This window comes from Rhinolophus hipposideros (genome assembly GCF_964194185.1).
Source record: "Rhinolophus hipposideros genome assembly, chromosome: 19".
Taxonomy (NCBI): Eukaryota; Metazoa; Chordata; class Mammalia; order Chiroptera; family Rhinolophidae; genus Rhinolophus; species Rhinolophus hipposideros.
Window position 1 is genome coordinate 13,743,072 of NC_138065.1, and position 11,531 is coordinate 13,754,602.

Sequence of the window (11,531 nt, forward strand, 5' to 3'; positions counted from 1 at the left end):
ACACTCCGAGCCCCTGCTCTGAGCCCCTATTCAGGGGTAAGTGGGGGAAACTAGACTGCCACAACCCCTGCACCCCTGGCAAGACAGGCCAAAGCAGCAAAAGCTGCAGCAGGAACCATCCTGCCATAGGAGGGAGTGGGGAGTGGTGCTGACCAAGGCAGAGCTCATTTTCTCTTCTGTAACTAAAAACAGGAAGTACTACAGCTGAGGAGGGGGTTGCTGGAGGGGCTGGGGCACAGGAGGAACAGGCTTCTAGCATTCCTCACCCTTGGAGAGGAAAGGGGTCCTCCCAGACAAGGAAAACACAGGCCCAGCCCCTCCTCCACAATGCCTTATTTGTTTACTAGCAACTCATTTCCCCATCACTGAGTCGTCTTATCAGACCCATGGCTGTTTTCATAACAGTCCTAATAAATAGGGGTGTGGGCTGCTCTCTTACACTTTGCCCAGGATATTCCAGAGTTTCTGTGTGATGCAGGAATACCATGGAAAGGAATGGCCATCCACGACACTGACACCTACCCATGACGCATACACACCTCATTCTAATAACATACCCTTGACCCACAAACTCAACTAACCCCCACCCCACCCCACATGAGCACACACACCTCATTTGCTTCCATCTCATTTCAACATCTATGTCTTCCAGACTCCTCTGTGCCAGGAAGGCACTGAGAAGACAGCAGAGGCAAAAGTCTGTCCTTAGGAGCTCACAGCCCAGTGACAAAGGCACATATGTAAACAATTCAAGCGTGGAGTTCGCAGCCAGACAGGGCTGGTCTGTTCTCTGTTAAACACTCACTGTGACCTCAGGCCTGTTGCCCTCTTTGAGCCTCAGTGTCCTCATCTGGTATATGGGATAATAACAGTACCACCTGGCGAGGATGTTTTGAGGATTAAACAAGTTGCTGACGGGAAAGTCTGTAGACCAGTACTGGGCACACAGCACCAAGGAAATACAAGAAGATGGAAGTGAAGATTCAATGACACGTGCATCAGGGGCTTGGCACCAGGCTCACAGCCCAAACTGGTGGCTATCATTGTTAAAGAGGAACTGACAAGGTTGGCATTGGGAGGGCACTCTGGTCAGGATGGAGTGGGATAGTCCCGGAGGGCTTCACTGAGGAGGTGATGCTTGAGTTGGAATTTAGGGTTGGGTGGGAAGGGCTCTGAGCAGAGGTTTCAGAGTATGGAAAGGCAAAGAAAGAGACAGGAGACTTAGTAAGACATTTAGGGGAGTGCAGATCAGTGATAACCTACATAGCCCCATCATAAACATGCATGCACATGAGTACACTCACACACGTGTGCACACACACACTCCTCCTGAACGGGTCCCCAGGATACGCCAACATTAGCCTCCTCCCAATATGCAGAATTGAAACAGGCTTGGACAACTGTTTGCCTTGGCAGGAAAGGCTGCTGAATCTAATGCCTTTACTACTGACAGAAGCTGGGTGCAGCCCATCCCGCTGGCATCTTTTCCTGTCCACACAACTCTTCTGAGCTCAAGGAAATGACCAAATAATGGGAGGCCAGGAGCCTGCCTTGGGGCTTCACAGTCCCAGCCAAGACGAACGGCTCCTCAGTGGAAAGCATGGCTGGGGATGGTTCCGGAAAGACACCCGGAGCCAGAGCTTCGGTTCTTGTCCTGGAAGCCCCAGCGGAGAGCTTGGTCCCAGTCTCAGGCCGGGTTAGGGACGAGCTGCAATAGCAACATTGTACCCCGCTCTGCCCTGGAATTCTTCTCCCAGCCCTGACTGTCCCTTTGGCTTCTAGGGATTTATCTCGGCAGTGTCACCATGTCCCGGCCCAGCAGCAGAGCCATTTACAGTAAGCTCTCTCTTTGTTCCCCTCTCTTCCCTCCCCGTGGGCTCCCTGAACCCCAGCTCTCTGGCCTCTCCCTCCCGTCGCTGAGCGGGCCCTGCAGTTGCCAATGTCTCGTCTGGTTCTCTGTCTCCCATGCCTTTGCATTGTACCCCCGCAGTGCACCGGAAGGAGTACTCGCACAGCCTCACCTCAGAGCCCACCCACCTGCAGCACAGGGTGGAGGTAAGTCATCTGGGGCCCCAGACAGCCCTGATTCAACCCCAGATTTTCCATGTGTCCAGCACCCTGCCGAGAAACAGACATCCCAGAGGGAAGCCAAAAGCCTGACCCGCTAAATCAGATGGGCTTGGGTCCAACAAGCCTGGCTGAGAATCTGCTAAGTGCCAGGAAGTACTTAGCACCTCTTGGGTAGCTGGGAATCGGCAGGGAAGGCGGGCTAGAGGTGGATGTCCTATCCCCAGGCAGGGACAAGTAGTAGAGCGATGGGTCCGCTGCAACCCCCCCCAGCCCCACCTATCTCCTGACCCAGCCCCTGCACCCTAGTCCCCAGGGTACTGCTCTTTGCCAAGGCTCTGGCAGGGCAGGAGGAGGGAGGAGAGGGGAGTTGTCTGGGCTTGAGCTCCCAAGGCTGGCATGAGCTGCTCGGAAGCTAGAATGGGGCTCTGGCCCTGCCTAGGAGGAGGACACTGGCACTGTGAGATCTAGCTGCCTGAAGGGCTGTCGACAGAATGGCAGTGAAAGCACAGAGTGGAGGGTGTGGCGGGGAGAGGGTACACCTGATCAGGCTGCAGCATCAGGGTAGACACTGTCCCCGGGCAGCAGCAGACGTAGGGCTGTCATGGAGAAGAAGCCAGAAGGGACATGGGGTGATGGTCTGGAGGTTCCACAGGACAGCAGAGATAGGGGTCCCCGAGGCAGTGGGTTGGGGCCAGGATTATTGCGCTTCGCGGCAGGGGTAGAGGTTGGGAACTGGCTTCATTTAGGCCCAGCCAGCGAGAGAGCAAGAAGAGGCATGTCCAGAGTGCCGGGGCATTTCCTCATGATGTCAGGTCCCCTGAATATGGCAGCTCCTCCTGGAGAGGAGCTATGCAGAGAGCAGGGTGGTGGGATTGAGGGCAGGAGGCAGACAGTTCCCCCAACGAGGGTGTGGAGGAGACAAGGAGGGGCAGGACTGTGACTTGTGAAGTTGGATCGGAGAAGGGAGGGGTCACCTCCAGGAGGGACAAGAACAGCAAAAACCTGTTGGGATGAGCATACTGGCCATGGGCAAAGGCCTCAGTGGAGCTAAGACCATTATGGACCTCACCGGGCAAGAATCAGGGAGAAGGTGGGGCTTGGTCTTCTTCCTGAAACAGTGGGAGGTGATAGATGAGCAGAAGTAGGAAAGGCATTCTGGGTATGGTGACCAGCATGAGCAATGGCATGGAATCAGGAATTCTAGGTCAGTGAGGAGAAGGACCAAGCTGGGATGTTAGATTCCTGAAGGGGGCAAACGAAGCCAGGGACAAAATTTGAGGGTGCTCTATCCCACCCAGAGGAGTTCAGACTTTACCTGTTGGGTGGTTGAAGCCCCCTCAGCTGGCCTGGACAGTTAACGGCCAGGTCCTTCCTCCAGAGTCCTAGACCTCCTTACGCAGCCCTTCGCACCCCAAGTTGGGGGCTCTATCCTCACTTGACTGCTCCTGGCCCTTACACTGGCCCTTGAAGGCTACTTTACTGGGATTGCTTGGGACTCCCCTACAAGGAGGTTAGGGCCATGTATTCTTCTGCTGCTGCCTCCCCCCCACCCTGCCCACCACCACCTGTGATCCCCCTCTCCAAACCTGCTCCCATTCCTGGGCTTTCTCTTCTCTCCTCAGCACCTGATGACATGTAAGCTGGGTACTCAGAGAGTCCGGGAGCCCAAGGACGCCATGCAGAAGCTACAGGAAATGGAAGCTCAGGGCCGAGTGTGGAGCCAGGACTTGCTCCTACAAGTCAAAGATGGCTGGCTCCAGCTACTGGACATCGAGACCAAGGTCAGGCCTCCCACCGCACCCCGCAATGGGTCGTATCTAACCCAGACTGTGGAAAAGCAAGCACCAGGCGTGCATGCTACCCCTCCACGCCCCAAACAGCAGCCACCCCTCCCCATATACAAAACACACCCAGGACTAGGGAGAGACGGGAACAGAGGTCCAGGGGTCAGGGGAGATGACACCCAGCCCCAGGCCACTGGAGGGCTGGGGCAACCTAGCTCAGAAGAACCCAGGAGCTCCCCTGGCTCTCGGTGACCTCACAGCCGACCTCTCCACCTGGCCCAGGAGGAACTGGACTCTTACCGCCTGGACAGCGTCCGGGCCATGGACGTGGCACTTAACTCCTGCTCCTACAACTCCATCCTGTCCATCACCGTGCAGGAGTCGGGCCTGCCAGGCAACAGCACTCTGCTTTTCCAGTGCCAAGAAGTGGGGGTGAGTGGCCATGGGTGGGATTGAGGATAGAGTGGGCCTGAGGCCTAACAACAACACTTTCTCCCTGTACCCCCCCAAACACACACATAGAACCTGCCTAATTGCTGCTTCCTCCAGGCAGAGCGACTGAGGGCCAGCCTGCAGAAGGCCCTGGAGGAGGAACTAGGGCACAGGTAGGCAGCCTCTGCCCCGGCCCAGCTGCAGGACCTCAGAGCTTGGGCCCAGCGGAGCCAGACACTGGCCTGACATCTGGGGGAGCCCAGGAGCCTGTGGCCCAATGAAACTGGGCCTGGAGCTGGGGAGGGGCCAGGCTGGGATCAGGGCACAGATGGGCATGAGGAAGGCACTAGGGCTGGACCCAGGGAACATGAAAGGCTCTCCCCAGAGCCTGACGTGGGGCTTGAAAGGGCCGAGAGGTAGACAGATGAGGCAGGGAGGAGTCAGGGAAGGGTCCAGATGGAGATCTAGAGAAGTGTGGGGGGAGCCTCTGTCCCAAGAACCCTGTCAAAGCTGTATCCCCAACATGTGCTCAGCCGATCCCGATTTGGAGCCCTTCACCAAGGCCAGGACAGATGGAGGGGTCCTCCTCTGGAAAGACCTAAGGAGCAGGCACCCCCCTCGGAGCAGGGTCCCCCTCCAGAACAGCCCCGCTGGATGGCACCAGAGCGCAGTAAGTTTGGGGCATGGGGACAGGTAAAAAGAAAAGGTTTAGATCAAAGATCAAAGAGACCATGTTCCTTTTATATTGCAGATGTACCACCTTCCCCGAGGAACCTGTCACGTCACTCCAGTACCCGAGAACTAAGTGCCTTCCATCCACCTCCTCCAAGGCGGCCCCCATCTCCTGAGGACCCATTCAGGGATGAGGTAAGTGCAGAATGTTTGGTCTTTTTCTGAGGCTTTCTGAGCCTGGTGGAAGGGAGGACACCAACCTTCCCCCTCCCTCCAAGAGACCAGGTCCCAGGATGGCCAAGACAGGCCCTGAGCTGAAGACAGTCAGGGAGGCTTGGGCAGGGCCAGTTTTGGGAGTTCCAGGGTGAGCCTCACTGCCCACTCAGAGCCACAAACTGTTTGTGGTCCAGGAGGTGCTGAACCATGTCCTAAGGGACATTGAGTTATTCGTGGGACAGCTGAAGGAAGTCGAGGCAAACACCCTTCGTAAGAAGAAGAAACTGGGGAAGAAAAAGAACAAGGGTCAGAGAGGTGAGTGCTGAGGAACAGGGGAGAAGAGCAGGGGGGTCTCGGGATAATCTGTGACCCACCGCCTTCTCCCCTTCCCCCCCACAGGGGTGACCCAGGCGCAGTACATCGATTGCTTCCAGAAGATCAAGTGCAGCTTCAACTTTCTGGTATGTGGCTCCCCACAAGTTCCCAAGCCCTCCTGCCCCCAGCAATCCCCCCCACTCTGGTCTCATAGATATCCCAAGTTTCTCTAGCTTCTCCCCCTGGAAACTTCTCTGCCCTCTCTTGGGACTTTTGGAGAGTGCCAGGCTCCCAACCAAGGCCCAGAACAATTACGGGCCCTGGGGTTCTGGTGAAGGTGGGGTGGGATGAAGGGTGATGATGCCATTGCCCTGTGTCCCCAGGGGAAGTTGGCCATGCATCTGCAGGAGACGAGTGCCCCTCAGTTCGTGCACCTCCTCTTCAAAATGCTGGCCTCCGTGAGTTGGGGGAGAACAGGGTGGTGAAGAGGTACAGGCTGAAGTGTAGACGGAGCAGAGGGCAGGGGGCGGGCAGGGGGCGGGCGGGGGCAGAGGGGGTTATGGGGTCTGCCCCTCACTCACCCCCAACACACCGTCCTCAACCCCAAGGCACCATCCTTACTGTGTACAACACCCCTGGGCAGACTCGGGGGGCTGGGGTTGGAGCCAAGGACACCAGGGCTCTGAGGGTGCCGGGAAGGAGCAGCAGGCCTGAGGCCACGTGGCATTGCAGAATTGGGCATTGCAGAAGTGGGCAGCCACGGACTCCAGGCCCTTTCCCACTCCAGTCGGGCTCTGTGGGATCCGAGGCTTCCTGACACCTTCCATCCCTCCTTTAGATCCTGTCCCAGTGCCCTTACCAGGGCCTAGCGGCCCAAGTGGTCTCACCCCTCCTCACCCCCAAAGCCATCGACCTGCTGCAGTCCTGTCTAAGCCCTCCTGAGAGTGACCTCTGGAAGGAGCTGGGTGTGGCCTGGACCACCAGTCGGTGAGTGAAGATATCGCCTGAACTGGATTGGGGGCATAGGGCAGGACACTGGATGTGGCAGGCTCTACATTGTGACACACCAGAAATATCCCAAAACAAATTGTGGGACTCTACATGGAGTTCCCAACTTTTTATTAGACGAAGTACGAATCATTTCTTCGTAAAATCACAACTTACCATCACCCACCATTGAAGGAAAGGCATTCTCTCAGAAAAGGAGGAGAAGGAGAAAAGGAGGAGAAGGAGAAGAAGAAGAAGAATTCACGAGAAAGTAGAGTTGGCAACCTTCTATCAAAATATTTTCTCATTTTTGTCAAGGACAAAGTTTTCACAATCTAGCCCAGAATTTAAGAATTACTGACGTTAAATGTGCTACAAGTCTAACACCAGTAAGACCTGGCAACCAACTAGCCGAGGAGTTAAGAGAGAAAGAGAGATCGCGTGTCTGTGTAACCATGAGATGGGCCATTGGACGACAAAGCCAAACCGATGAGAGCCATAGGGAGTGGGGGTTGCAACCAGCTTGGATGCGCTGAGCTGAGGAGTCAGTGGAACATTCCACAGAGACAGGCTGGCCCAGCCCTGAGGTGAGATGCCCACTGGTGAGCCCCAGAACTCACCTTAACGAGCAAGATCTGCTCTAGCCTATGAGAGGAGAAGGGAAACTTCTATGTGTAGATGGAGAAAGGAAAAAAGTGTTAAGGAGGCAAAGAGAAATTCCTAAGAGTTAAAAAGAAGAAACAAAAAAGCAGATGCATAAAAACCCAAGAGAGAGAGTGTTTTAGTAAAAGAAGTCCACCAGGAAATAAGCCAGTTGTTCTAGTGCGTTGTTTGTCTAGAGAACAGTTCTTTTCAATTCAGCCCCATTAAAGGATTTGTTGTCCAACTCATCTAAAGACATATACTATAATTCAACTATCTCTTTAATTGTGGTAGGACATTTACCATTTTAACCTTTTTAAGAGGATAAACTCTGTACCCATTCATCATTTAACAAAACTCTGTACCAATTCCTCCCTCTCCCCAGTCCTTGATGATTTCTATGCTACTTTATGTCTGTTTATTATTTTAAATACAAAATTAGATCAGATGTGCCCTAAAATGTTTTCTAATTTCTTAAAATAACAAAAAATTAGTGTGTAAATGAATTAAAAGACAAGAATACAGAAAATAGACTAAAGAGATATAAAAACATTCAGAAGAGTTTAATTTCGGGCAAATTATACTTAGGTGACTTGATTTTAGGCAAATTGGCCCAAAGCTGTAAATAACACCAAATGCTATGGTCCAGAAATATAGAGACCATCCAAGCCCATTGGATTTGGCAATCAGGAGATTATCAGGACTTTAGAAGAACTGGTTTCAATAGAGTAATGGCAGAGGTAAAAATCCAGTTGCAAGAAAGAATGAAAGAACCAGAAGAAAGAGAACATAGGCAGGGCATATAGACACTTTCTCAAAAATTTGGTAAAGAGAAGGTAATGGAATGACAGCTTAAAAGGAGTAGGAACAGGATCAAGGGAAGATGAGTATGGTTTTTTTAGGGGAAAGAGAAGGAATCAGTTAAAAAGCATCAGAAGAGGGAATAATGTATTTGTTCCCACTGAATAAATATGTATTAATTGCCGCCTATGTGCCCTCCACTGTCCTCAGGATAACAAGGTCTCAAGGAGCTCAATATTGTCAGAAACACAGACACGTAAGAGTCATGTGCAGTACAGTGTGAGAGGAGCAATAATCCAGGGTGTTTAAAGTTCAGCGACAGAGCAGACAAGGAAATACTCACCTTTGTCCTCACCACTTTAATTTGAAGCCCCAATCAGTGCAATAAAGTATCCAGCATGTTCTTATGAAGTTGACATATCTGTACTTCAGGGGCACAGGTGAGGCTGGCTACGGATACCCGCACTGTGGGGTCTGTTCATGCCTAACTCTTTGCTCCTTGGTGGGTGTTCGGGGGCCTTCCGTCTGTGCACATGGGCCATGTCCTACATTACCCACAAGACCCTGAGGCGAGGCTCTGCCATCTCCTCCCTCCCCATATCCCACAGCTTGGCACAGAGTGGACTCAGCTTTGTTCTCTTCCCAGGGATGACTGGACAGGCAGTGAGCCTCCACCCTACCAACCCACGTTCTATGATGGTTGGCAGCCTCCAGAACCTTCCAACCAGGTAAGGGGAGCTCAGTACAGAATCCTACTCCTAGCCCTGGCTTCTGGCTAGTTTCTGCCTTCTCGATCCAAACCATGGTCACATGGCAACTGAGTAGCAGGTGGGTTCATGCAGGTACCCATATCTGGGTGGGGGGCAGGCAGGGAATGGGACATTAGGCAGCTGTGTGCGAGTGGGTCTGTGGTCTGATACCAGTTTCCTACCTCCATGCTGGTTGACCCGCTGCTCTCACTCGCTTCCTTCTGCCCCCACAGGCACCCTCAGGATACCAGGACTCTACTCCCCTCCAGTAAGCCCTGGGCTTAGTCGGGACTGTATGGTTGTGGGGAGGGGGGGGCGGGGCTGGTTTTGTGGATCTGTGGGTGCCATGTCTCAGAGACACTCTGGGCTCTCTTTTAGCCCGACACTTATGTGTACAAGCACATCCCTCCCCTACCTTGGGTGGAAAGCGGGTCTTTTCCTTCCCAAGCTCCAATTCCTTCTCACAATGCTACACACATGCCTCTGATTTCCCTGAGCTCAGGTGTGAAGTCCTCAGAGGAGAGCTCAGGTATAGAAAAGTCCACTGTTGGAAGAGTCTTCAGAAATCAGCTACATTTCAGACCCCTCCTGCCTGCAGAAACCCCTACCTCAAGCCCCACCTAACATTGACCTGCCATTAAACTCTGTGGAAACACAAAATTCACCTCCAGACTCTAGGCAGGAGATATATGAGGCTTTGGGGCTGAGACAGGGGCTCAATCTTGGAGGCCCGTTTTCCAACCATCCTAACTCTGTTTCTGCCGGGTGGTGGGGAGTAAGTTCTAGGTCAGGGAGCACCTCACACTTGGCTCAAGAGGAGACACACAACCATGGCCCTCCTTCTGGGGACCCCAACCTCGTGCCCCTCGGCCCCAGACCTGTCAAGCCAGCCCTGAGAATGCAAGTTCTGTATGAGTTTGAAGCCAGGAACCCACAGGAGCTGACGGTGATCCAGGGAGAGGTGCTGGAGGTGAGGCATGGGTTCGAGCCTAGAAAATGAAGTTGTGGATGGTGGGAGTTATAGGCAGCCTGGGGTGGGTGGTATGGGTATGGGGCTATTGGGGTGGGTGGTCTAGACAGAGTAAAAGAAAGTGGGAAGGGAGAAAGCCTTGTGGGAGAGGAGGAGGCTGGCTGGACAGAGGCTCCGTGACCGAGTTAGTGTCTCTTGGCAGGTTCTGGACCAGAGCAAGCGGTGGTGGCTGGTGAAGAATGAGACAGGACAAAGTGGCTACATTCCCAGCAACATCCTGGAGCCCCTACAGTCGGGGTCCCCCGGGAACCAGCGAGAGTCACCCCCTCGGGTACTATGCAGCCTAGACTAACCAGAAACTCTAAGGCCTGGGTCGCGGGGAGGGGTGGGGAGGCTTCAATGACAAGTGGAGGAGGTAGTCCTGGTTTGATTTCATCAGTATGATCACATGCTTACTGTGTGCCAAGTTTATCACGGGGCCAGAGCAGAGAACAAGGCTGGTCCCTGCCAGACAAGCAAATCATGAAGTGAGATAAGTGAAGTGACGGCAGCCGAGAAGGGTCCCACATCATGGGGGCTGTGCGTGGCTCTGAGATGAGATGAGATGGCCTCTGACTTCCCGTTCCCCCAATTCCAGGCTCCAGTGCTTCGACTTAGCTCCAGGCCTGAGGAGGTTACAGCCTGGCTGCAAGCAGAGAACTTCTCCACTTTGTGAGTGCCTAGACCCTCTGCAAAGGGTTCAGACAATAATCCAGGAAACCCAGAACCCCAGAACGTACAACCTGACCTGCACGGTGCACAACAGCCCCATAGGTGCTGCCCTGTCGCAGTGCTGCCTCCTGAGTTAAAAAGAGCAGAAGAGATGTTTTCATGCCTCCGTTAGAGCACTGAGTGGGTGCCCCTGCCATGGGGAAGGCAGCAGGATCAGGGGAACTCAGCCACCCTTCCCCACCACAAGAGTCTTTTCCAGGGCACTTCTCCCTTCAAACCCACGAGTTCTGAAATGGGATTAAGCCAAAATGTGTATCTTCCTCCTTCACTTCCAGATACCCTATTCCACGAATTCTCCTGTGACCCCAGCCTGCAGGCCCAAACAGCCCCTTCTCCGCCCCATTGCTCAGGCCCAGGTCCTTCTGCCCCACCGCTGACAGCTTCTCTGTTTTTGTTCCCAGCACCGTGAAGACCCTCGGTTCCCTGACGGGGACCCAGCTGCTTCATATGAAACCCAGAGAGCTACAGATGTTGTGTCCACAGGAGGCCCCACGGGTCCTGGCACGGCTGGAGGCAGTCAGAAGGACGCTGGGGGTGAGGACACCCTGTGTTTCTGCACCTCATTGGAAATGTGGGGTGCTCCCTGGGTGACAGAGGGTGTGCCGGGTAGATAAGCCAGCTGGCCCAACCCTGGGGTGGAAGGTACTGGGCACAGGTTATTCCCCCAGGGGCTTGATTTCATGTCCTCAGGCATGCCGGGAGGCTCCAAGCTAAGTACTGGCATGAGCTCTGGGGGGGAGGGGTCCTCCCCTAGCACCAGCCTCATCTCAATCCTTTGCTGTCCTCAGATGAGCCCTTAGGCACGAATTCAGATACCTCCAAGACCAACGGGTTCTCACAAGCAAGACAAAGGATCTGATACTCTTTAGAGTCCCAAGAATTCCTCTTTCATGTCCCCAGTTTGCAGCAAGCCTCACACCCAGCTCACACAGCAAAGAGCACGAGGAAGCCCAGAGATTGGAGCAAATGGTGCCCCCTCTTGCTGTGTTGGGATCCCTCCCCAGTTACCACCTATTTATTGTCTCTCTCCTAAGCCTGAGCACATACGCTTACGTTCATCAGGACTCTGTTTAGCCCCTTCCCTCCCCAATAAAAGCATCTTTAAGCTATCATGTGCCTCTC

At 53.8% G+C, this 11,531-nt stretch overlaps 1 protein-coding gene across 2 annotated transcripts; it reads left to right on the forward strand.

Annotated features, from left to right (window-relative positions):
• Nucleotides 1-1,805: 1,805 nt before the first annotated feature.
• On the forward strand, nt 1,806-11,000 carry EPS8L3 (EPS8 signaling adaptor L3; the record flags this gene model as incomplete). 2 transcript variants are annotated; one of them, XM_081025922.1, is made up of 18 exons in its annotated part: nt 1,806-1,836; nt 1,991-2,055; nt 3,693-3,851; nt 4,137-4,286; nt 4,404-4,459; nt 4,820-4,956; nt 5,038-5,153; nt 5,369-5,489; nt 5,574-5,635; nt 5,873-5,947; nt 6,328-6,476; nt 8,566-8,647; nt 8,902-8,936; nt 9,117-9,170; nt 9,449-9,638; nt 9,841-9,969; nt 10,276-10,349; nt 10,811-11,000. In XM_081025922.1, 18 exons carry the CDS (start codon nt 1,806-1,808, stop codon nt 10,998-11,000), a joined length of 1,875 nt encoding a protein of 624 aa, XP_080882048.1. The 2 variants fall into 2 exon arrangements, with proteins under 2 accessions (XP_080882048.1, XP_080882049.1); XM_081025923.1 differs by lacking the exon at nt 9,117-9,170 and having other exon boundaries at nt 9,545-9,638.
• Nucleotides 11,001-11,531: the final 531 nt, after the last annotated feature.